At 36.3% G+C, this 23656-nt stretch overlaps 1 protein-coding gene across 1 annotated transcript; it reads right to left on the bottom strand.

Annotated features, from left to right (window-relative positions):
• Positions 1–1961: 1961 nt before the first annotated feature.
• Positions 1962–21704, bottom strand: LOC130232618 (serine/threonine-protein kinase D3-like). Its single transcript, XM_056462594.1, has 9 exons — positions 21699–21704; positions 20827–21019; positions 18708–18736; positions 17801–17980; positions 14796–14957; positions 13717–13815; positions 10715–10982; positions 5622–5707; positions 1962–2250 (listed from the first exon to the last, which is right to left on the bottom strand). The coding sequence occupies exons 1-9, from the start codon at positions 21702–21704 to the stop codon at positions 2083–2085; spliced, it is 1191 nt and encodes a 396-aa protein (XP_056318569.1). The 3' UTR covers positions 1962–2082.
• Positions 21705–23656: the final 1952 nt, after the last annotated feature.

Raw genomic sequence — 23656 nt, 5'->3', positions numbered from 1 at the left:
ACCAGGCACAGCCCTGCTTAGCTTCTGTGGGCAACCATGTGAGAATTGTAGAGAGCTAGAGGTGCCTGCTGGCAAATATGCTGTGGTAATTCTATAGTTGCCACGGTAAAACAACAACTGTAGTAAAATTAACAAATAATTACCCAATACACTACGTTTTCTAAAGCCATAACTTATACCACAATACACCACAATTTACTATAGTAAAAACTAAAGATTATTACAGTATTTATTACAGTTTATCAGTTCACTATAGTTGATACAACAGTATGCTGGACCATTCATAATCAAAGGGTTGCAAATATTGCAGTATAATAGAGTTTACTACCCAGGTAGCAAAGAATTCTGGCCCAGATTTGGCATAAAGCTGGCACAGCAGGCATTTATCTGGCACTGGCATTCAGCATGTGGGCCAAACATGGCCCGGTTTTGGCAGAGGTGCCACTGTCTTTAAAGCTGCACTCAAGACTTGGGCACTCAAGAGATGTCAAATGTAGTATTTGGCCCAGATGTTAAAAACTGATATGTGGGCCAGATACATGTGGCCTATGTTGACCCACATTTACTTTTTATTATTTTTGAGTACAATCAGGTCACTTCGAGAAAAAGCATGCCAATAGTGCACCTAAACTGCAATGCTTCGTGGGTTTATCAGTTTCCCTGCAGTCGTGACACACCAGTTCAGGCTCCGTTGTGGTTTAATAACTTGGCCGAGACTTGGCCCAGATATCCAGCCTGGTTTCTCTCAAGGTTTTGTTTCCTTCACTTTCGTCAATTGGTGAAGTTTTGTTGCTCGCCGCTGTCGCCACTTGCTTGCAGGGTTCGGGACTTGTGGAGCTGCACATTGATGGATTTGCTCTTCGGTGTTTGGACTTTCAGTAGTGAAATTAAACCACACTGAACTGAACTGAACTTCAACTGAAAACTGAACTGACACTGTTTCAGTTTACTATGATCGTCCATGTTAAGCTGCTTTGACACAATCTACATTGTAAAAGCGCTATACAAATAAAGGTGAATTGAATATGGTCCATGATTGGTGCTTGTCTGTAAGCCAGACATGGTGCCATCATGTACCGTATATCACTGCAGCATCTGGGCCAAGCAAAAGCTGATTTTGTGGGCCTGAGACAGTTTGCTATGTGGGTATAGTATGTTTAAAAAACACTATAGTATTACGTATATTACTATAGTGTTGTACTTGTAACAATGTACTTGCCCAGAAAAAAAAAAGTCGGGTTAATTCGTTTAGCTTCCCACATAGCAGAATATCTCTGGCCCACACAACCAGCTCTTGCTTGGGCCACATGCTGCGGTGAATTACGGTACATGACTGGACCAAGTCTGGCTTATAGACGAGGGCCAAACATGGACCATATCTGGGCCAAGTCTCAGTTAATAATCCATAACTGGGCCTGAATTGGGCCAGATATGTTGGTGTCACGACTGCAATGACACTGATAAACCCATGACGCATTGTGCTTTAGGTGGGTGTGCTTTTTCTCAAAGCAACCTGATTGGTGGAATTTTTTTGCTTTATTCAAAAATAATAAAATGGAGTTTAAGTGTGGGTCAAGATATGCCAAACTTACATGGCCGACATATCCATTGTTAGCATCTGGGCCAAATACTACATTTGATATCTGGCCCAAGTATGTTGTGTGCCGCCTTAAAGATGGTGCCACCTCTACTAAACCCGGGTCATGTTTGGCCCACATGCTGTATGCCAGTGCCGGATGAATGCCTGCTGGGTCAGCTTTATGCCAAATCTGGGCCAGAATTCTTTGCTACCTGAGTTATTAGTTTTTACAAATGAAAGTAGACTGAACATAAAACAATTAAGTTGTCCCAAAAAAACTCAATTATTGTGTTGTTTCAGCTCTTTTTAAATAAGCAGTTTGAACAAACACCAAACTTAATTTTTTTGAGTGTGTATAATGTGCTATAAAACAACTCAATGCTGGTCTTTTCTTAATTTATTGAAAAATATTTCAATCATCATACCATAATAAGATATACACAGTCAGACTGATATGAGGTTCATATAATACAGTATTCACAGTGATGTCAGTGATGTCAGCTCTACGAGGCCGGCGTCTGCTGCTCTGCTGCTTCTGCAAGGTGTTCTGGGAAACTAAGTCTTTTCTCCTGAGCGTAGGATCTCCAGTGGCTGTCATCGAACTCGTGCGTGAGATATCGATAACCCATACGCAGCTCGAACTCTCGCAGGTCACACCACAGCTGGAAGTTCTGCAATAAACAACATACACAATGATATACAGTTGAAGTCAGAATTATTAACCCTCCTGTATATTGTTCTTCTCCAATTTCTGTTTAATGGAGAGAAGATTTTTCTCCACACATTTCTAAACATAATAGTTTTAATAACTCATTTCTAATAACTGATTTATTTCATCTTTGTCAAGATGACAGTAAATAATATTAGACTAGATATTCTTCAAGATGCTAGTATTCAGCTTTAAGTGACATTTAAAGGCTTAACTACACTGTAAAAAAAATGTTATTTTACGTTTTTTTTCTGGAAGCTACGGTGCCAGAAAAAAACCTTAAAATAACAGCCGTTAAATTACAGGCATTTACCATAAAATAACGGCCGTTAAATTACAGATATTTACTCTAAAATAACAGATGGTAAGTTACAGAAATTCACTGGAAATTAAAATTTAAGGAAACTGCTGTCATTTAAAGTCCGTTATTTTACAGTAAATGTCTGTAATTTACCGGCCATTAATTTACGGTAAATGTCTGAAATTTACCGGCCGTTATTTTATGGTAAATGTCTGTAATTTACCAGCCGTTATTTTACAGTAAATGTCTGTAATTTACCAGCCGTTATTTTACGGTAAATGTCTGTAATTTACCGGCCATTATTTTACAGTAAATGTCTGAAATTTACCAGCCGTTATTTTACGGTAAATGTCTGTATTTTACTGGTCATTATTTTACGGTAAATGTCTTTAATTTACCGGCCATTATTTTACGGTAAATGTCTGTAATTTACCGGCCGTTATTTTACGGTAAATGTCTGTAATTTACCGGCCGTTATTTTACTGTAAATGTCTGTAATTTACCAGTCGTTATTTTACGGTAAATGTCTGTAATTTACCGGCCGTTATTTTACGGTAAATGTCTGTAATTTACCGGCCGTTATTTTACGGTAAATGTCTGTAATTTACCGGCCGTTATTTTACTGTAAATGTCTGTAATTTACCAGTCGTTATTTTACGGTAAATGTGTGTAATTTACCGGCCATTATTTTATGGTAAATGTCTGTAATTTACCAGCCGTTATTTTACGGTAAATGTCTGTAATTTACCGGCCATTATTTTATGGTAAATGTCTGTAATTTACCAGCCGTTATTTTATGGTAAATGTCTGTAATTTACTGGCCGTTATTTTACAGTAAATGTCTGTAATTTACCAGCCGTTATTTTACGGTAAATGTCTGAAATTTACTGGCCATTATTTTACAGTAAATGTCTGTAATTTACCGGCCGTTATTTTACGGTAAATGTCTGTAATTTACCGGCCGTTATTTTACGGTAAATGTCTGAAATTTACTGGTTATTATTTTACAGTAAATGTCTGTAATTTACCGCCCATTATTTCACGGTAAATATCTGTAATTTGCCAGCCATTATTTTACGGTAAATGTCTGTAATTTACCAGCCATTATTTTACGGTAAATGTCTGTAATTTACCAGCCATTATTTTATGGTAAATGTCTGTAATTTACCAGCCATTATTTTACGGTAAATGTCTGTAATTTAACGACCATTAATTTATGGTAAAAACCCTAGCTGCCAGAGAAAAAAAAAAACGTAAAATAACTGATTTTTTTTACAGTGTAGGTTAATTAGGGTAAAGTTTGGGCAATTAAGCAAGTCATTGTATAACAGGGGTTATATATATATATATATATATATATATATATATATATATATATATATATATATATATATATATATATATATATATATATATATATATATATATATATAAATATATATATATATATATAAATATATATAAATATATATATATATATATATATATATATATATATATATATATATATATACATATATATACATATATATACATATATATTTATATATATTTATTTATTTTATTTTCTTTTATAAATATTACTTAAAGGGGCTAAAATATATATATATATGGACCTTGAAATGGCTTTAAAAAATTAAAAGCTTTCATTCTAGTCTAAGTAAAACAAATAAGACTTTCTCCAGAAGAAACAATATTAAGTCTCTCGTAATATACATTTACTAAAAGAAAAAAATATTACTTTACAATACAGTACATAAATCCTATAAAGATATAATATTGCTAAAATTAATATGAAAACTGAATAAACATATTTACACACATTAAGGGTGCTTTCACATCTATGGTTCGGTTCATTATACATTGTAGAATTTCTTGGTAAAGTCTAGTTTGTATATGTGGCCAGCCAGAAGTGCGATATGCACATCAATAATAGCAGTATTTTTTATGACACTGTATAACAATAATTCATATTTTTACAGTACTGTGACGCTTGGGTTTAGGGTTGGGGTAGACATTAATAAAATACAATAACTAGGAAATTTAATAAATAATTTAAATAATTCTGCATTTCTCAGCCGTTTTGGGTCATTTTCACACCACACTGATTGCTTTGGGCCAAACCAGTTCAAAAGAACCAAAATGCAGTCATGTGACAAAATCCACATCACTCATTGGCCAGATGTTGTTGAATGTATTTCCTAAACTGCTTTTCAATTGGTCAGAATTAACATGTGGGAAAATGCCCATGTAACTCCTGCAGACACAAAATGTTGCTGCACTGGCTGATCGTATCCCTGCTCATAGTATACTATTTAGTTCGTAAACAACACTTTGGACAACCCATACATTTCGAGAATGAAGTGCGGCTGTGGCTGGAAAACAATATGTGCGTTCAACTTGATGCAGCGCTGCGCAGCTTGATCGAAGTCTGTCCTAAAGTGGGGCATGCTGGTTAGAAATCTTGTCCGGATTGATGCTGCGCCGACGCCACGTGACTGTCACATGTGGCATCAAAGTACCGCGACCGAGATCAGACGACTGATTCAGCCGGTGCAGCATCTGAAGAGCAACTGCACGAGCTCTGATGATGACACTGATATTACACGATTGGCCGAGTTCACCGCATGACAACAACCCCTTTTTGCGGTTGGGTCTGTTTTAGCTTGGATTTTGTTTTCACCACAAACAAACTGCTCCAGGGTTCGTTTGAAAGCGTACCGAGACCACCTCTTCAAGGATGTCTCGGTACGCTTTATTGGTCCGCTTTTGGTGCGCACTCGAGTGCGATTGCTGCATTCACACCTGCCCAAACGAACTGCACCAAGAGGGACAACGAACTCGAACCAGCGACCTTTTTGCTGTGAGGTGACAGCGATAACCACTGAGCCACCATGCCGCCCCATTTTAATTAATAAAACTTCACTTTTTCAGTGACTTAATCATTTAATTACAGTACTGAATTACTAAACCCAACACTGGGTATTATATGTGCATGTCAAAGAAGTATTGAACGGAGGATTTGGACAGACCTGAAACCATGGATGACCCATTGCTTTGCCGACACTGAACCTGCGTCTGACCACCACCTGCAGCAGGTTATTGATCAGGTTCACCGCTTAGAGAGAATCACAGAAGTTAAACAACAGTCAGAAAAAAAATGTAATATTTCTTCATTTATAACACATTAAAGGTCCCGTTAAGTGCTTTGAAATATGCATTTTGTATTCGACGTCTGATGTAATCTCAACGAGAGGTTGGGAAATGAATAACTCCTCCCCTTTTTAAAAAACAGCCAATAGCGTTTTGTTTTCTCAAAGCTCTGCCAGTAAGAGTGGTTGAGCTCAAGCTCATCAAATGAAATTCAAATGAGAAGTGTCTTTAAGAGGGCGGGGCATGTCAGATACGAGAGAGCATTTGATTGGTTATGATTTATTGTGATGATCCATGTAGGAAGTGACAAATTCCAAGCTTCACAGGTCTATATCAGTTCTAAGTGTGAATTGTGTCACTGTTTTGGTTCACACTAGCTTATAGATACCCTTAAAAACTAAAATACTGATACTAATGTCTAAAAAACGTTATTTTAATATCATGGGACTTTTAAATTCCTGTTCAAGACTTCTGTATACACCGTTTGTCCTTCGGGTCTATTGATAAGAAACCTTCACGAAACCTCTAAAATATAGCAGCAAACTTTAATTTCAATCCCCAAATCTGTTTTGCATGAAGGAAACAACCTCATCTTCATCACAAACTTGCCTCCCCCTTCACACCTGCACCGATAATCACTTAGTTGACACATTAATGTGAATATTAAGCATAAAATCATTGTAAATGTGGTTTGTTTTCACAGTTACTTTCACTTTGATGCACCACACCTCTCAGCACAAATAAAAAGCCATTAATAACAGGGAATAATTCACTGTTAATCATAAGTAAAATAAATGGACAGATGTGGTGAAACTGTAAATGATTATACGTAATATTCACGAATCTGGACGTGCAAGCAAAATCAGTGCTGTACAGTATTCATTGAATGAAATAACAACATTTTGAAGCGACGCTTAAAGCAAAAATAGATATCATTAAATTCTTCTGTTCTTGCATCTTTTCCTCGCGTCCTTCCCTCGAATCCTGAAGGAGTGGCGCAAAAACGTGAGTAAAGGATGCGAGGAGAGAAACCAAAGATCGAATCGAGAAGCACCCCAGTGTTTAATCAGTGGACAACACTCGTTTTTGACTGCAGTGAAGAGTGTAAAAATGTAAAACGTTTAGCAAGACAGTATTCATAAAAGTTAAAGCAGCAGATTCCTATTGTGTGTGACATTTTTTTGATTGCAAAGCCATGACAGTATCTCATCATGCATTCTTGATTGTTGCTGGTTTTCCATGTTGGGAAGAGGAAAATGTTGTCATTTTACTGTTGATCATCAGTTGCAGTGCAAAAGAAGGCAAGGCAAGTTTATTTATATAGCACCTTTCATACACAATGGTAATTCAAAGTGCTTTACATAAACAGGAATAAAAGACACAAGAAAATAAAAATGATTTAAAAAATTAAGTGATTAAAAACAGATGAAAACAGATTAAACAGGTTATAAAAGAATGAAAAATAGAGATGTAATAATGTGATTAGTGGATGGAGCACAGTGCTCATTCAGTAAAGGCACAGCTAAACAGATGTGTTTAAGTCTTGATTTGAACGTGCCTAATGTTGGAGCACATCTGATCATTTCTGGAAGCTGATTCCAGCAGCAGGGGGCGCTGTTAGTAGCTGAAGGCCGATTCACTGTGCTTTGAACTCTTAAATTTCCAGTTTACTTGATCCTAAAGATCTGAGTGATCTGTTGGGTTTGTATTCAGTGAGCAGATCTGTAATGTAATGAGCTCCTAGGCCATTTAGTGGTTAATAGACCAGTAGTAATACTTTAAAATCTATTCTTAATGTAACTGGGAGCCAGTGTAAAGACCTGAGGACAGGTGTGATGTGCTCTGATTTTCTGCTTCTGGTCAGAATTCTGGCAGCAGCGTTCTGGATGAGCTGCAACTGTCTGACTGTCTTTTTAGGAAGGCCAGTGAGGAGGCCGTTACAGTAATCCACCCTGCTGCTGATGAAAGCATGAACAAGTTTCTCAATGGAAACAAAGCATCTATGTCATGCAATGTTTTTGAGATGATAGTATGCTGATTTACTGACTGCTTTGACATGACTATTGAAACTCAGATCTGACTCCAGAGTCACACCAAGATTCTTGACCTTATTTTTTGTTGTTTGACCTTCAGAGCCAAGGTACGCATTCACCTTGAGAACCTCATCTCTGTTCCCAAACGCAATCACTTCAGTTTTCTCTTTGTTTAACTGAAGAACGTTTTGGCACATGTGACCCCACACATGACTCCACGTCATGGGTGTCCACCTTGACCTATGGTCACCTATACTGACATGGTAACCTCTCCCTTCAAAGTAAGATCTGAACCATTTGAGATCCATCCCAGACAGCCCAACCCAGTTTTCCAGCCTATCCAGAAGTATGCTGTGATCGACAGTGTCAAATGCGGCACTGAGATCGAGCAGTACCAGCACTGTTAGTTTGCCTGAATCTGTATTTAGGCGGATGTCATTGATTATCTTTATAAGAGCGCTCTCTGTACTGTGATGTGCTCTGAAACCAGATTGAAAATTGTCTAAACACCCCCTGAAGCTTAAGAACTTGTTAACCTGGTTAAAAACAACTTTTTCAATGATTTTGCCAATCAAAGGGAGATTTGAGATGGGCCTGTAATTGCTCAAAAGGGAAGGCCAGTGAGGAGTCCATTACAGTAATCCACCCTGCTGCTGATAAAAGCATGAGCAAGTTTCTCAAAGGAAACACAACATCTGATTCTTGCGATGTTTTTGAGATGATAGTACGCTGATTTACTAACTGCTTTGACATGACTATTGAAACTCAGATCTGACTCCAGAGTCACACCAAGATTCTTGACCTTATTTTTTGTTGTTTGACCTTTAGAGCCAAGGTACGCATTCACCTTGAGAACCTCATCTCTGTTCACAAATGCAATGACTTCAGTTTTCTCTTTGTTTAACTGAAGAACGTTTTGGCAAGCTTAGTTTCTGGCTGTTATCTGGAGTTTTGTGTGCGTGTGTGTTGAAGTGTGAATCCAGGGTGTTTGTAGAGTAAAAATGATTTTACAGCTGGCAGGTCAAAACTGACCTCAACAAAAAATATTGTACTCTAAATAGAAAATGAGAGATTGTTTTCTATTGTTGGGGTCAAACATTGACTGTTTTTTTTAAAGGAGGAGCTACACCATGTCTCGCCCTCTCTTTATGTTTCAGTTAAGATTACGTCAAACACTGAATAAGACAATGCACATTTCAAAGCACATTAAGTGTTTATATTTCAACAGACTTTTGTGTAAATAAATGCGTGAGTACAGTTGAAGTCAAAATTATTCGCCCCCTTTATGTTTTTCCCCAATTTTTGTTTAAGGAAAGAAGATTATCAAAACATATCTAAACATAATAGTTTTAATAACCCATTTCGGTAACACTTTATAATAACTACACACAATAAATCATTTATTAAGCATTAGCAAATGGTGAATTCATTATCTGTTAAGCATGAACTCTACATTAATAAGCGTTAGTAAGCAGTTTATAACTGCAGCTACAAATGCTGTATTCTTGACTTACAAACATATTTATAATGTGCTTATTAATTGTACTTTCATACTTTGTTAACGATTTATTTTTCATTACTAAATTAAGTATTGCATTATTTACAAACCATTTGTTTTTGGAAGTAGTTGAGGGTTTTAGGATCATTCAGAATGAGTTAGTATATGATTAATAAACTATTGAAATCAACGTTTATTTGTCTTATTATTCAGGCATATATTAAGGGTTACTATGTATGTTAATAAATGCTTTATTAACTCACCTTCATCTAGTTTTGTGACCTAATCTAAAGTGAGGACCATTTATACTTTATAAATCCCTTATAAAAGACAAATAAAGGCTCAGTTATATTCTAAACAGGAAAATTGACATTATTCATTCCTTTTCATTTAAAGATACACTGATGAAACTGTACTTCAAATGAAAAATAAATCTTTGCAACCTTATCTAAAATAAAATAACTGTACTGTTTAAACATCGCATCTTATTATATTGTTATATTATTATATTGTTGTTGTTGTTTTATCCAGTTTTATGTTGTATTTTGACACTCCTGCTATTCAGCAATGTTTAAACTTTACAGTAATTTTATTTTTTAGAAAAGATTGCAAAGATGATTGTTCATTTGATTCTGAGCCTTTAATTGTCATTTATAAGGGATTTATAAAGCATAAATGGTCCTCACTTTAGATTAGGTCACAAAACTGCATGAAGTTGAGTTAATAAAGCATTTATTAACATATTAGTTAACTATTAGTATATTCCTGAATAATAAGATATGTAAATGTTGATTTCAATAGTTTATTAATCGTTTACTAGCTCATTCTGAATTATCCTAAATACCCTCAACTACTTTTAAATACAAATGGTTTGTAAATAATGCAATACTTAATTTAGTAATGAAAAATAAATCATTAACTAAGTATGAAAATACAATTATTAAGCACCTTATATACTGTAGGTGCTTATAAGTCAAGAATACAGCATTTGTAGCTGCAGTTATAAACTGCTTACTAACGTTTATTAATGTAGAGTTAATGCTTAACAGATAATGAATTCACTAGATGCTAATGCTTAATAAATAATTCATAATGTGTAGTTATTATAAAGTGTTACCGCTTAAAGTGACATTTAAAGGCTTAACTGGGTTAATTAGGCAAGTCATTGTATAATGATGGTTTGTTCTGTAGACTATCGAAAACAAATATTGTTTAATGGGGCTAATGATATTGACCTTAAAATAGTTTACAATTTTTGTAATTGATTCTAGCCAAAATACAAGAATTAAGACTTTCTCCAGGAGAAAAAAATTTATAGGAAATACTGTGGAAAAACTCCTGGCTCTGTTAAAATCATTTGGGAAATATTTGAAGAAAAAAATAAATAAAAATCACAGCAGGGCGAATCATTCTGACTTCAACTGTACATCAGTTTTCTTACCCTCCAGCGAGATGAGGGACCACGGCTGGCGAGGGTACATGAAGGAGGCGTTGGTGATCTGCTGATTAATGTCCTCGTCCTCATTGAAGGGAAACGTCCCGCTCAGACTGACGTATAAGATCACGCCAACCGCCCACGTGTCCAGAGAGCGGTTATAGCCGTGATTATTGATGACCTCGGGCGCCAGATACGCCGGCGTGCCCACAATAGAGCGCCGAAATGACTTTTCTCCGATGATACGAGCGAAGCCGAAGTCACAAAGCTTGACCTGAAACACAGAGCATACTTTAACAACAAGGATCCATTGTTAAATTAAGGAATAATAGGGTATATGCGGAGCTAGTGTTTCTTCCCATACTGATAAACTTCCAGTGAGCGGTTAATGTGACTTTTTTTCATTTTGGACTTTGGTTTCTTTTACAGCTTCGATGTTGTAATGTAACTAATATATAATCAGTTAAATAGACGTTGGCATTCATTTAGTTTCTCAAGTGTAAAACGAGACGAAAAGCCGTTTACTCGCACATGCCCATCAGAATTGGCAGGCTAAAGCAGAAGCTCCATTGAATACACTGGGGTAAAATAAATGTTCTTATTTTAAAGACATGACAGGGAAAATGTCATTTAATGCAGTGCTTCTTGTACAATCTGAGACCCACTTTATATCAGATATCACTCAGCCAGTGGAGATCACTGATTTTTAAAGAAAACTGACCTTAAACACGCAGATTTTGTAATGGCATACAGTTCACCAAAAGCGCTTAACCCAGGTTACTGACAAAATAAAAGTCCTTTATCATACTTCTGCATATACCCTAGACCTTTAATTTTGAATAAACCAGATCAGGCGCTTATGATGAACTGTTATTCTCGCCACATTTAAAGTATGCATGAGTCGGCGCCTATAGCCTAGTGGTTAAGTGCGCCGACATATAGCATCATAGTGCTCAAGGCGACCCGAGTTTGATTCCCGACTCGAGGTCCTATGCCCATCCTTCCCCTCTCTCTCTGCTCCCAATGCTTTACTGTCTGTCCTCCACACTATCATATCCCAATAAAAGGTGAAAAACTTTACAGAAAAAATAAAAATAAAAAAATAAAAATAAAAAGTATGCATGAAATCAAAACTAACCATACTGATTGTGTTAGCTTACATTGCTAGTTTTGTGGTGAACAGTTCATCCGTGCATCTCATTAAGAAAACAATAACAGTTTGCTCTTGTAAACTTCAATTTAAATCTGAAAATACACTTTCTGTTTGTTTTCAGTTAAATGCTCAGATTAGGTCTGTCTGAGGTATTGGGCGTGGCTAACATACTTAACCACACCCCTCCAGCTGCCAGTTTTGACAACAAACAGAAATGAAGAGCAGGGGTCCGTTCTTCGTACCTCGCTTAAATGATCTAAGATGATTTGTACAGATCCTGGATCTGTTAATCTTGATAGCTGATCTCTGGCTAATTTGGTTCTTCAAACAAGTTCACGAATCAGATTAAAATATCTGGATGAACTGATCTGAGATCGCTGCGTGTGTTGTGAAGGAGAGATCTATCGATCCTCGAAATCATAAAATCAGAAATGCAGCGATTGGCTGACGGCACAGCAGCGTAATGACATCATCTGATTAATATTCAATTATTTATGTGAGCAAAATTACATAACATGAGCAGTAAACTGTTTGTTAAATATGACACGCAATAACTTTCCACATCTGTTGTGAGCTGCAGGCTTTACACTTTCATGTGTCAAGAGTATTTATCACGTATTTAAATGCATATCAATGTATTTAGTTCTACATTTGGAGAAGATTTTGTTTATTATAGTAGCCTAGGCGTACTCAAGTTTTTTTATATATAACTGAATAACTGTATAAATTCATTTCGCTGGTAAAGGTGTCTGCGACTTTTGCGAAGCATCAAATCACCGGCATATTAGCAGTCAAAACACGTGCATGACTGCATAAATTATTATTTTTTTAAAGTTGAATATTGAGCATGTACACGTTTGTATCTAAAAATTTCATATCAATAAATTCTCTCTTTGAACCAGCAGGTGGCAGTCTTTGTACTTTTATTTGCAGATTGCATAAGTTTTATCAATATATATTTTTTAACTTCATATATACATGTATAGTTAAAAATATATATTTACTATTTTCCAAGTGTGTAACTACTGTAAGAAAATATCAGAATTCGGTACATACTTTCAGTATTATCTTTGCTTGAAATGACCCAATCTAATCCTGTTTATATGAAATGAACCTGCTCCCAAGCAGGTTTGAGCTACCAGAACTGTTGCTGACAACAAGAGTTTTGAAGAACAAAATGATCCTGGATTGTGTCAAATCGTCAACAACCAAATCCAGCTAATTGAGTAATCCACGTACGAAGAACAGACGCCAGGAGGAGTCTGTTAGGTTGTAAAGACTCTCCCCAAACCCTTTTCCATATCTTTCTGATAGAAATTTACTACATCCAATCAGCTCACAGTAAGAAAAAACAAGCCACGCCTACTGTTTTTTCATGTAATATTCCGTTTCTCTAGGAACTGCGTCACAATGTGGGAAAAAAACACGGCCACAGCTTCCGAAATGAACCGGAAGTTGCTTAGATGTATTTAAGTATGTTGATGTACTTTCGACTGAAACAGAATATTGAGTTGGGGGCGGGGCTTTATTTTGCTCATTATTCCTAATAGCAAACTAACGGTAAGAGGGCCGTGGTTAAGATTATTAATATGCAGTTGCTATGGAAACCCTCAGGATGACGTCAACAGACGTACTGACATTACAAACACGAAAGCAGATGCTCAGACTTTAATTGAAGATTACCAACACAATTTTTTTTTCAGTAGATTAACTTGCGCGGATTAATTACTCACTTTAAGAACAACAATGCGAACTAGCAATATAAACATAGTAGCTGTTGAATTCACATGGACTTTAAAGACATCCATAAGAAATGACTGCTTTAGGTTTGTGTCATATTCAAGTGTCAACAGACCTGAGGAAAGGGTTCAGGTGAGGCGAGCAGCACGTTTTCAGGTTTCAGGTCACAGTGTGCGATATTCCTCATGTGTAGATACCGCAGAGCCTCCAAAACCTAAAACACCAACAACACATCCAGTCTTCTTTACACATTTACACTCTTAAAAGAAGTCGTTTTAAAAAGAAGAAGCACCATTTGTTCCCTAAAGAAACTTTCAATTAACAGCTGTAGAACCAGTTTCCTTAGTTTGAAGAACATTATAAAAATGTTGGCACTTTAAATAAACTTGAGTGAATGGAAAAATGACATGGATGTTAAAGAACACCACATGACGATAACAAAACATATCACTAATAATTAGACATGTTGTTTTTTTTGGCTTTTGTTTATCAAAGGTTTTATTCAATCATTCATTTTCGCTGGCTTAGTCTCTATTTCAGAGGTCGCCACAGCGGAATGAACCACCAACTATTCTGGCATATGTTTTACACAGCCATACACACTCATTCAAACCCATTCACATACACTACAAGCAATTTAGTTCATCAATTCCCCTATAGTGCATGTGTTTGGACTGTGGGGGAAACCGGAGCACCCGGAGTAAACCCACCCTAACACGGGGAGAACATGAAATGCCAACTGACCCAGCCGGGACTCGAACCAGTGACCTTTTTGCTGTGAAGTGACAGTGCTAATACTAATCTTGTATTATTATTTATATGGATGAATTGGATAAACTAAATTGGCCATAGCATATGAGTGTGTGTGTGAATGAGTGTGTATGGGTGTTTCCCAGTACTGGGTTGCAGCTAGAAGGGCATCCCCTGCATAAAACATGCCAGAATAGTTAGCGATCCCTGATAAATAAGGGATTAAGTCGAAGGAAAGTGAATGGATGAGTGAATGAAATAAGAGTTGATAGCTGCTGTTAGAGGGCCCAAGCAATCACATTAGTTATTAGCTAACAACATTAGTTATGGTTATCAAAACTGAAAACCTAAGAGATCGCTCTGAGAACTTTAGGAATGGTTTCCCCCCTAAAACTGGGACTAATGTTAGAAGAAGGTATTTGTATTGTGAATGAGCTTATTTACCTGAGTGACCAGGAAGCGAGTGTTGCGTTCGGGAAGACGTCCGTTCTCATGAGACAAAATCATTTCTAGCATGTCGCTGTGAAGCTTCTCCATCACTACAAATGTGTATTCCTTAGTCTCAAACATGCCTTCTAAGTGAATGACCGCTGGATGAGACAGCCTCTGAAACACACACATAACAGCAACAAAAACAACCCCATTAGTCTGAACTGGTTCCACATCATGTTTTAAAGAGCGCTTAATATGCCTCTTTTTATAAAATGTGTCACATGAAACATTAAAAAACCGCTCAAATTATCTCACAGATCATTTAATTAATAACATCATACTGTAAAAGCTCCTTTCTGCTAGTTTAGTGTGGGTTCATGAACTGAGAAAAAAAAATCCCTCGCTGCGTTGACACAGAACAGGTCACTGTACTATAAACACTTTACAACTTTCTGCTCAGTGTCAAGTAGTCAATGTATTGGAACTGATTCACCAAAACGACAGGCTGTGACTGTGACTCTTTATTATGTAATGGAGTGACTAAACCCCGCCTCCCTCTACAAAACTGTCTGTTTAGCTCCGCCTATTAATTCTACATAACTGTGTTTAGCTCCGCCTACTAATTCTATATTACTGTCTGTTTAGCTCCGCCTACTAATTCTACATAACTGTCTGTTTAGCTCCGCCTACTAATTCTACATAACTGTCTGTTTAGCTCCGCCTACTAATTCTACATAACTGTCTGTTTAGCTCCGCCTACTAATTCTACATAACTGTCTGTTTAGCTCCGCCTACTAATTCTACATAACTGTCTGTTTAGCTCCGCCTACTAATTCTACATAACTGTCTGTTTAGCCCTGCCTACTAATTCTACATAACTGTCTGTTTAACTCCGCCTACTAATTCTACATAACTGTCTGTTTAGCTCAGCCTACTAATTCTACATAACTGTCTGTTTAGCTCCGCCTACTAATTCTACATAACTGTCTGTTTAGCTCCATCTACTAATTCTACATAACTGTCTGTTTAACTCCGCCTACTAATTCTACATAACTGTCTGTTTAGCTCAGCCTACTAATTCTACATAAGTGTCTGTTTAACTCCGCCTACTAATTCTACATAACTGTCTGTTTAGCTCCGTCTACTATTTCTACATAACTGTCTGTTTAACTCCGCCTACTAATTCTACATAACTGTCTGTTTAGCTCCGCCTACTAATTCTACATAACTGTCTGTTTAGCTCCGCCTACTAATTCTACATAACTGTCTGTTTAGCTCCGCCTACTAATTCTACATAACTGTCTGTTTAGCTCCGCCTACTAATTCTACATAACTGTCTGTTTAGCTCAGCCTACTAATTCTACATAACTGTCTGTTTAACTCCGCCTATTAATTCTACATAACTGTCTGTTTAGCTCCGCCTAATAATTCTACATAACTGTCTGTTTAGCTCCGCCTACTAATTCTACATAACTGTCTGTTTAGCCCTGCCTACTAATTCTACATAACTGTCTGTTTAGCTCCGCCTACTAATTCTACATAACTGTCTGTTTAACTCCGCCCACTAATTCTACATAACTGTCTGTTTAGCTCCGCCTACTAATTCTACATAACTGTCTGTTTAGCTCAGCCTACTAATTCTACATAACTGTCTGTTTAACTCCGCCTACTAATTCTACATAACTGTCTGTTTAGCTCCGCCTACTAATTCTACATAACTGTCTGTTTAGCTCAGCCTACTAATTCTACATAACTGTCTGTTTAGCTCAGCCTACTAATTCTACATAACTGTCTGTTTAACTCCGCCTACTAATTCTACATAACTGTCTGTTTAGCTCCGCCTACTAATTCTACATAACTGTCTGTTTAGCTCAGCCTACTAATTCTACATAACTGTCTGTTTAACTCCGCCTACTAATTCTGCATAACTGTCTGTTTAGCTCCGCCTACTAATTCTATATTACTGTACGTTTAGCCCTGCCTAATTCTACATAACTGTCTGTTTAGCTCCGCCTACTAATTCTACATAACTGTCTGTTTAGCTCCGCCTACTAATTCTATATTACTGTCTGTTTAGCTCTACCCACGGACCCTACAGCAGTATCTGTTTAGCTCCGCCTACTAATTCTACATAACTGTCTGTTTAGCTCCGCCTACTAATTCTATATTACTGTCTGTTTAGCTCTGCCCACGGACACTACAGCAGTATCTGTTTAGCTCCGCCTACTAATTATATATTACTGTCTGTTTAGCTCAGCCTACTGATTATATACTACTGTCTGTTTAGTTCCGCCCACGGACTCTGCATCACTGTCTGTTTAGCTCTGCTTATTGATTCTATACTACTGTCTGTTTAGCTCCGCCTACTGATTCTATATTATTGTCTGTTTAGCTCCGCCTATTGATTATATAGGAGGGCAAATAACGTTATGTAAATAATCATGACTACAATATAACTGGACTTTATTGTGCAGTACAAAAATGACAAAAAAAGACAGTTCATGACTGCTTTAAATGCAAATGAGCTCTTTATCCCCACCCCTTTTCTAAAATAAGGAAATAATCTTAACCTAATGTAAATAATCTTGACAACGTTATAATTGGACCTCAGGGTGCAGTATAAAAATTACAAAAAAGCCAGTTCCATGAGCTTCATATCCCTGCCCCTTTCTAAAAGAGGGTGGAGCCTTTACACTTTGTGTCAATAATCTTAACCTAATGTAAACAACATCGTGTAAATAGTCTTGACAATAATATAATTGGACCTGAGAGTGCAGAACAAAAATGACAAAAAGTCACTTCAGGACGCCTATAAATGCAAATTAGCTCCTTCTCCCCGCCCCCTTTCTAAAAGAGGGCAGAGCCTTTACTCTGTGTATTTCAGTTACTCCAACAAACACTCTGTATATCAGTTTAAACTCCTGACATACAGATTTTTCAGCACAAACACTCAAAGAGCCACACAGAAATATCATATGTATCAGTGCATTAGATTCGTGAACTGTTTAAACTCCTACCTGGAGTATTGCGACCTCATTTTTGGTCTGTTGCTCCTGTTTGGAGGGGAATCGTGTTTTATCTATGACTTTAATAGCGACCGGTCGTCCCGTCTGTCTGTGTGTCCCACCATAAACCACACCGAACTGTCCCGAACCCAACACCTCATCTGAGAAGATCTGGTAGAGCTCACTAATGTCCTGAAACACACAGCAGAAGACAAGTGGTTACTGTTCAGGAACAGGGTTATTGTATTTGCCTAAAACTAACACCGTTAATAAAAATATTGACTTGAAATACACTCTAATAATAATAATAATAATAATAATAATAATAATAATAATAATAATAAATAATAATAATAATAATAACAATAATAATAATAATAATATTAATAATAATAATAAATAATAATAATAATAATAATATAATAATAGATAATAGATAATAATAATAATATAATAATATAATAAATAATAATAATAATAATAATAATAATAATAATAATAATAATAATATAATAATATAATAATATAATAAATAATAATAGATAATAATAATAATAGATGATGATGATGATAATAATAATAATAATAATAATAATAATAATAATAATAATAATAGATAATAATAATAATAATAATAATAATAATAATAATAATAATAATAATAAAAAGAAAAGACTTTAACTTATTTTATTTTAACTAGTCAACATGTAAATACTTTTGAACTACTTACAAAAAGTTTAATTTTTTTGTATCATTTAAGTTTTACGTAAACACACAGGTATAAAACGAGACAAAAACACAATAAAACTTCTTCCCCACAGTGAAAATTGGCAAATTTGAATTAAAAAAAAATATTAGAAAAAAAGGAATAATATCTTATTTAAGTTCTATTTTAACAGTAAAAATGCAGCTTCCTCACCTGACTCTTGTCTCCATTCTTTTCATCACCTGACAAGAGAAGAAATACAAACATATGTCATATTATAAACTACATACACATTGAAAATAGACAATATTAGTTATAAGTAGGGCCAGACAGAATCTGCTGACATTTTTTGCTGTTTCTGTGGAGAGTTTAGTAAAAAATCTGCGGATTTATGCGACATTATAGTATCAAAACTAAAAACTTTATATTTGAAAAAAAATAATAGCTTTTTAATTTTATTTAATTTTCACCATGCAAATCCATCTAGATCCACTTATTTACATTTACATTTAGTCATTTAGCAGACGCTTTTATCCAAAGCGACTTACAAATGAGGACAAGGAAGCAATTTACACAACTATAAGAGCAGCAGTGAACAAGTGCTATAGACAAGTTTCAGGTGTGTAAAGTCTAAGAAGCTGAGCATTAGTAATGTAATTTATTTTTTCTTGAGAGAGAGTACAGTTAGTGGTATAGCCAGAGAGGCAGTTACAGATTAGGAAGGAAAGTGGAGACTAAATAGTTGAGTTTTTAGTCGTTTCTTGAAGACAGCAAGTGACTCTGCTGTTCTGATGTAGTTAGGGAGTTCATTCCACCAACTGGGCAGATTGAATGTGAGAGTTCGGGAAAGTGATTTCTTCCCTCTTAGGGATGGAACCACGAGGCGACGTTCATTCACAGAACGCAAGTTTCTGGAGGGCACATAAATCTGCAGAAGTGAGAGCAAATACGAAGGAGCAAAGCCAGAGGTCGCTTTGTAAGCAAACATCAGAGCTTTGAATTTGATGCGAGCAGCAACTGGCAGCCAGTGCAAACGGGTGAGTAGCGGAGTGACATGTGCTCTTTTGGGTTCATCAAAGACCACTCGTGCTGCTGCGTTCTGAAGCAGCTGAAGAGGTTTGAATATTGTTGTATTTGGTAAACAAAGCAAGTCTATCATATAATGTTTATCTACTGACAGACAGAAAATATTACTTTACTAACTGTATTGTCAATAAATCAAACGAACGCTTTCATATTAGCCAATAATTATACTGAAATTAATTTAAAAACTGAATAAATATAGATTTCCACACATTTACAAGTAAATAAATAGACTCAATGATGAGCTAAAAATCTGCAGATTTCTGCACATGCAGATTCTGTGTGGGCCTAGTTATAAGTCATTAGAAATGCTGCCAAGGCAACTAGCTGAAATTGGATTATTATTTATTTATTTAATTAGATTTCATTCATTTTCCTTCTGCTTAGTCCCTTTATTCATCAGGGGTCGCCACAGCGGAATGAACCGCCAACTTATCCAGCATATGTTTTACACAGTGGATGCCCTTTCAGCTGCAACCTAGTACTGTGAAACACCCATACACACAGTCACAAACACACTCATACACTACGGCCAATTTTGTTTCCCCAATTCACCTATAGCGCATGTGTTTGGACTGTGGGGGAAACCGGAGCACCCAGAGGAAACCCACTCCAACGTGGGGAGAATTCAATTCAATTTTCAATTCACCTTTATTTGTATAGCGCTTATACAATGTAGATTGTGTCAAAGCAGCTTCACATAAAAGGTCACAGTAAAGAGAGTGGGGAGAACATGCAAACTCCACACAGAAATGCCAACTGACCCAGTCGGGACTCAAACCAGCAAGCTTCTTGCTGTGAGGCGACAGTGCTAACCACTGAGCCACCGTGTCGCCACTCACTATCATTAATACTACAGTTTTCTGGAGCATTCATTAACATATATACTGTATTAATATGTACTGTACAATACACTATTATAGGATGGTTAAAAATACTCAAAATTAAACTCAAACTAAATTAATAATTAAAATTAATAAAAATACATAAATATTATTTTACAAAACAATAATAAAGCGGACAGTAAATCAAAAATAAACACTAAAACTAAATATTGAAATAAAAAAATATTGAAATATTACGTTTAATTTAAAATATTCAGTAAATGCAAACTAAAAAATGACTTCACACTATTAAAACTATTCAACGATTGTTTCAAAATTAATAATATATATATTTTTTAAAGCACAACAGCGTCTGTAAACTCAGTGAATCAGTTATTGTTATGAGTGTGTTGTGTTTGTCTGACCGCTGTCCTCGGAGTCCTTGGCTGTGGAGCCCTGAACAGGTCTGAGAGCCAGCCTGAGGGCCGATTCCCACGTGGGACCGTCCTGTTCAGCAAACACACAGTACACCAGAGAGCCCGTCTGCAGCTCCAATGAGTGATCGCCGCTAATATGATCTGCTCCTCGAACCAGCAGCACCTCCGACAGGGAGATCTCCTAAACACACACACACACACATGAGGAGGAAAACATGTGTCTTAAAGGAACACCACTTTTTTTTTCTCTCATACACTCTCAGAAATTAAGTCTTTTTACACTTTTGCATCATAAATGTACAAATTTGTAGCTTTTAAGATAAATATTAATACCTAAAAAGTACAAATGAGTAGCTCATAGTACCTTAAAGCAGTGTTTCTCAACCACGCTCCAGGAGGAGCACCAGCACTGCATGTTTTGGATGTCTCCTTTATCTGTTACACCCATTACAGTTCTTTCAGTCTCTCCTAATGAGCTGATGATCTGAATCAGGTGTGTTTGGTTAAGGAGACAAGGATAATGTGCAGAGCTGGTGGTCCTTCAGGAACATGGTTGAGAAACACTGCCTTAAAGGAACAAAAGTCAACCTTTTAACGTACCAATGGGCACTTGTAAGATACAAAAGTGTACCGGCCCAGTTATTTCTGAGAGAGTTTCAGTTTTTCCATTTCTGAATTGATTCAGCCTGCCTCCATGTCTGGCGGGAGCACTTTTAGCTTAGCTTGGCTTAGATCACTGAATCAGATAAGACCGTTAGCATCTCACTCAAAATGACCACAGAGTTTTGATAATTGTTCTATTTAAAGCCTGGCTCTTCTGTAGTTACAATGTGTATGATCACGATCACCAGCGATCTAACCGTCATGGATCGCTGGAAAATATTCACTTTCACTCGGACTACAGTTCTGCCACCATATGAACTACAACTCCCTTCAGGCACCATACACACACACCTGTTCCGGTTCTCCACACACACACACAGCTGGAAGCTACTTGACTGATTTCATGGATTTTATAAACAGCGCACACACACTCACAGACCAGTGAAGTCTGGGTTATACGCACGTCAGGGAATACTTACTTTTCAACTTGTTTTGCTAATCAAACGTCCTTAATTCATGTGCATTTGCTTCCTCTTAAACTGTATACCAAATGTTTTTTTTAACTCGCATCTTAAATTAGCTACAATTGGAGAATTTTTGCTAAACTTCCGCCATTCGCCACCACCCTCAAGCTTTGAGAGATGATTTACTTCCTGCAAATACTATTTAGAGTAATCCCAGAATAAACACGCATTTTGCTCGTGCAAGTTTGCTACTCTATGTGCAACCGAAACAACACTGGTGAAACCAAACTAGAGAGAACCATAAGGTGCATGTAGAGAACTATTCTCCTGGTATGAATCCCAGTTGTTTACATGCACACCGATAAAATGCGCACCACTCATGCGATGTAAAACCGGAGTAACAGCCTTTAATGCAGAGATGTCGGCACGCAGCGAGTGTTGCAAGTCAATAAAACTAAAGTTATATATATTAAATAGGCTGTTATACAATTTATATATAATTATCTCAAACATTAGTTAGAAAATTTATAAATTTATAATATGATGATTATCTTATTTTGACTAAGCATGGAAAATGACCCAGGGTGCAATTTAAACTGGAACCGCCACTGCTGACTAATCTTGCAAGTAAACTGCACATGGATCCTCAACTCCGTTGTTGTCTAGCACCCTTGTGTTACATGCACTGAGACGGACCTAAAAATTTGCTAATTTCTAGGCTGGTATGGCTATAAGAACTATTATCATGTAATAACTAGGGAATTTTGCTGCTGAACAATTGGCTGCAGAAGCACTATGACATTACACTACACCTGAAAATAGTCCCCAGCTAGGTGACTACAGTGAATATGGGCAATGTATGTTGGTGCATTTGAATAAAACCGATTTATTAAACAGAAAACATTAAACATTACTAAAACATTAAACATTATACTTATTACAATCATATTTTAGTCACCAAACATGTTTAGAAATTGAAAGATAATTCAATTAAATTCAAGCAAAATATTGCAAAAAAAAAAAACAACCTACAAATTTAACTAAATTTTTCCTCTTTTTTTTTTTTTGCTTCTCTTGATTTTTCCTCTTTTTAAATTTGTATTTAATATTTTTCTATAACATATAAATTTGGCTGTACTAGTTTTGGACCGTTATCATAAGTTATTTTGTTAGATTATCTCCAGAGTTGACTTCAGTACTGACTAATCTGATGTATATGCACAAATATAATGTCAATTTTATATATATAGCACTATTTAACACAACCAGAGGCTGACTAATGTGCTGCACAGTACAAATCAAAACAGATGTATATACACAATTATAAAATTATTGCTAAAACAGACACTTTTCACAGATAAAATGCCAAATCAAAGAGGTAAGTTTTTAACCTAGCTTTAAAAACCGACAGGGATGAAACAGATCTGATACAGAGGGGCAGAGCATTCCACAGCCTAGGACCAGCTACTGCGAAAGCACGGTCACCTCTGCATTTCAGCCTCGACTTAAGGATGCATGACAGTCTCTGGTTAGATGACCGAAGAGACCGACCAGGCTGATGCTCAATTAAAATGTCTGACAGATAAGAAGGTGCCAGACCATTTAGAGATTTAATAACCAAGAGAAGCATTTTAAAAGTGACTCGATAGTGCACGGGCAGCCAGTGCAGAGAGCGTAAAACTGGTGTAATGTGCTCATGTTTCTTAGTACCTGTTAAAAGCCTTGCAGAAGCATTTTAAACTAATTGTAAC

This window comes from Danio aesculapii, chromosome 7, assembly GCF_903798145.1.
Source record: "Danio aesculapii chromosome 7, fDanAes4.1, whole genome shotgun sequence".
Taxonomy (NCBI): Eukaryota; Metazoa; Chordata; class Actinopteri; order Cypriniformes; family Danionidae; genus Danio; species Danio aesculapii.
The sequence above is the reverse complement of the archived record's forward strand: the minus strand, read 5'-3'. Positions and strand labels throughout refer to the sequence as shown.

What these genes read in the sequence shown, in the direction of transcription:
- LOC130232618 (XM_056462594.1), bottom strand. An exon ending in CTCGCTTCCTGGTCACTCAG is followed by an intron (nt 13,816 to 14,795) that starts GTAAATAAGCTC and finishes TTGGTGTTTTAG; the next exon opens with GTTTTGGAGGCTCTGCGGTA. An exon ending in TGGGTCATCCATGGTTTCAG is followed by an intron (nt 2,251 to 5,621) that starts GTCTGTCCAAAT and finishes TGTTTATTGCAG; the next exon opens with AACTTCCAGCTGTGGTGTGA.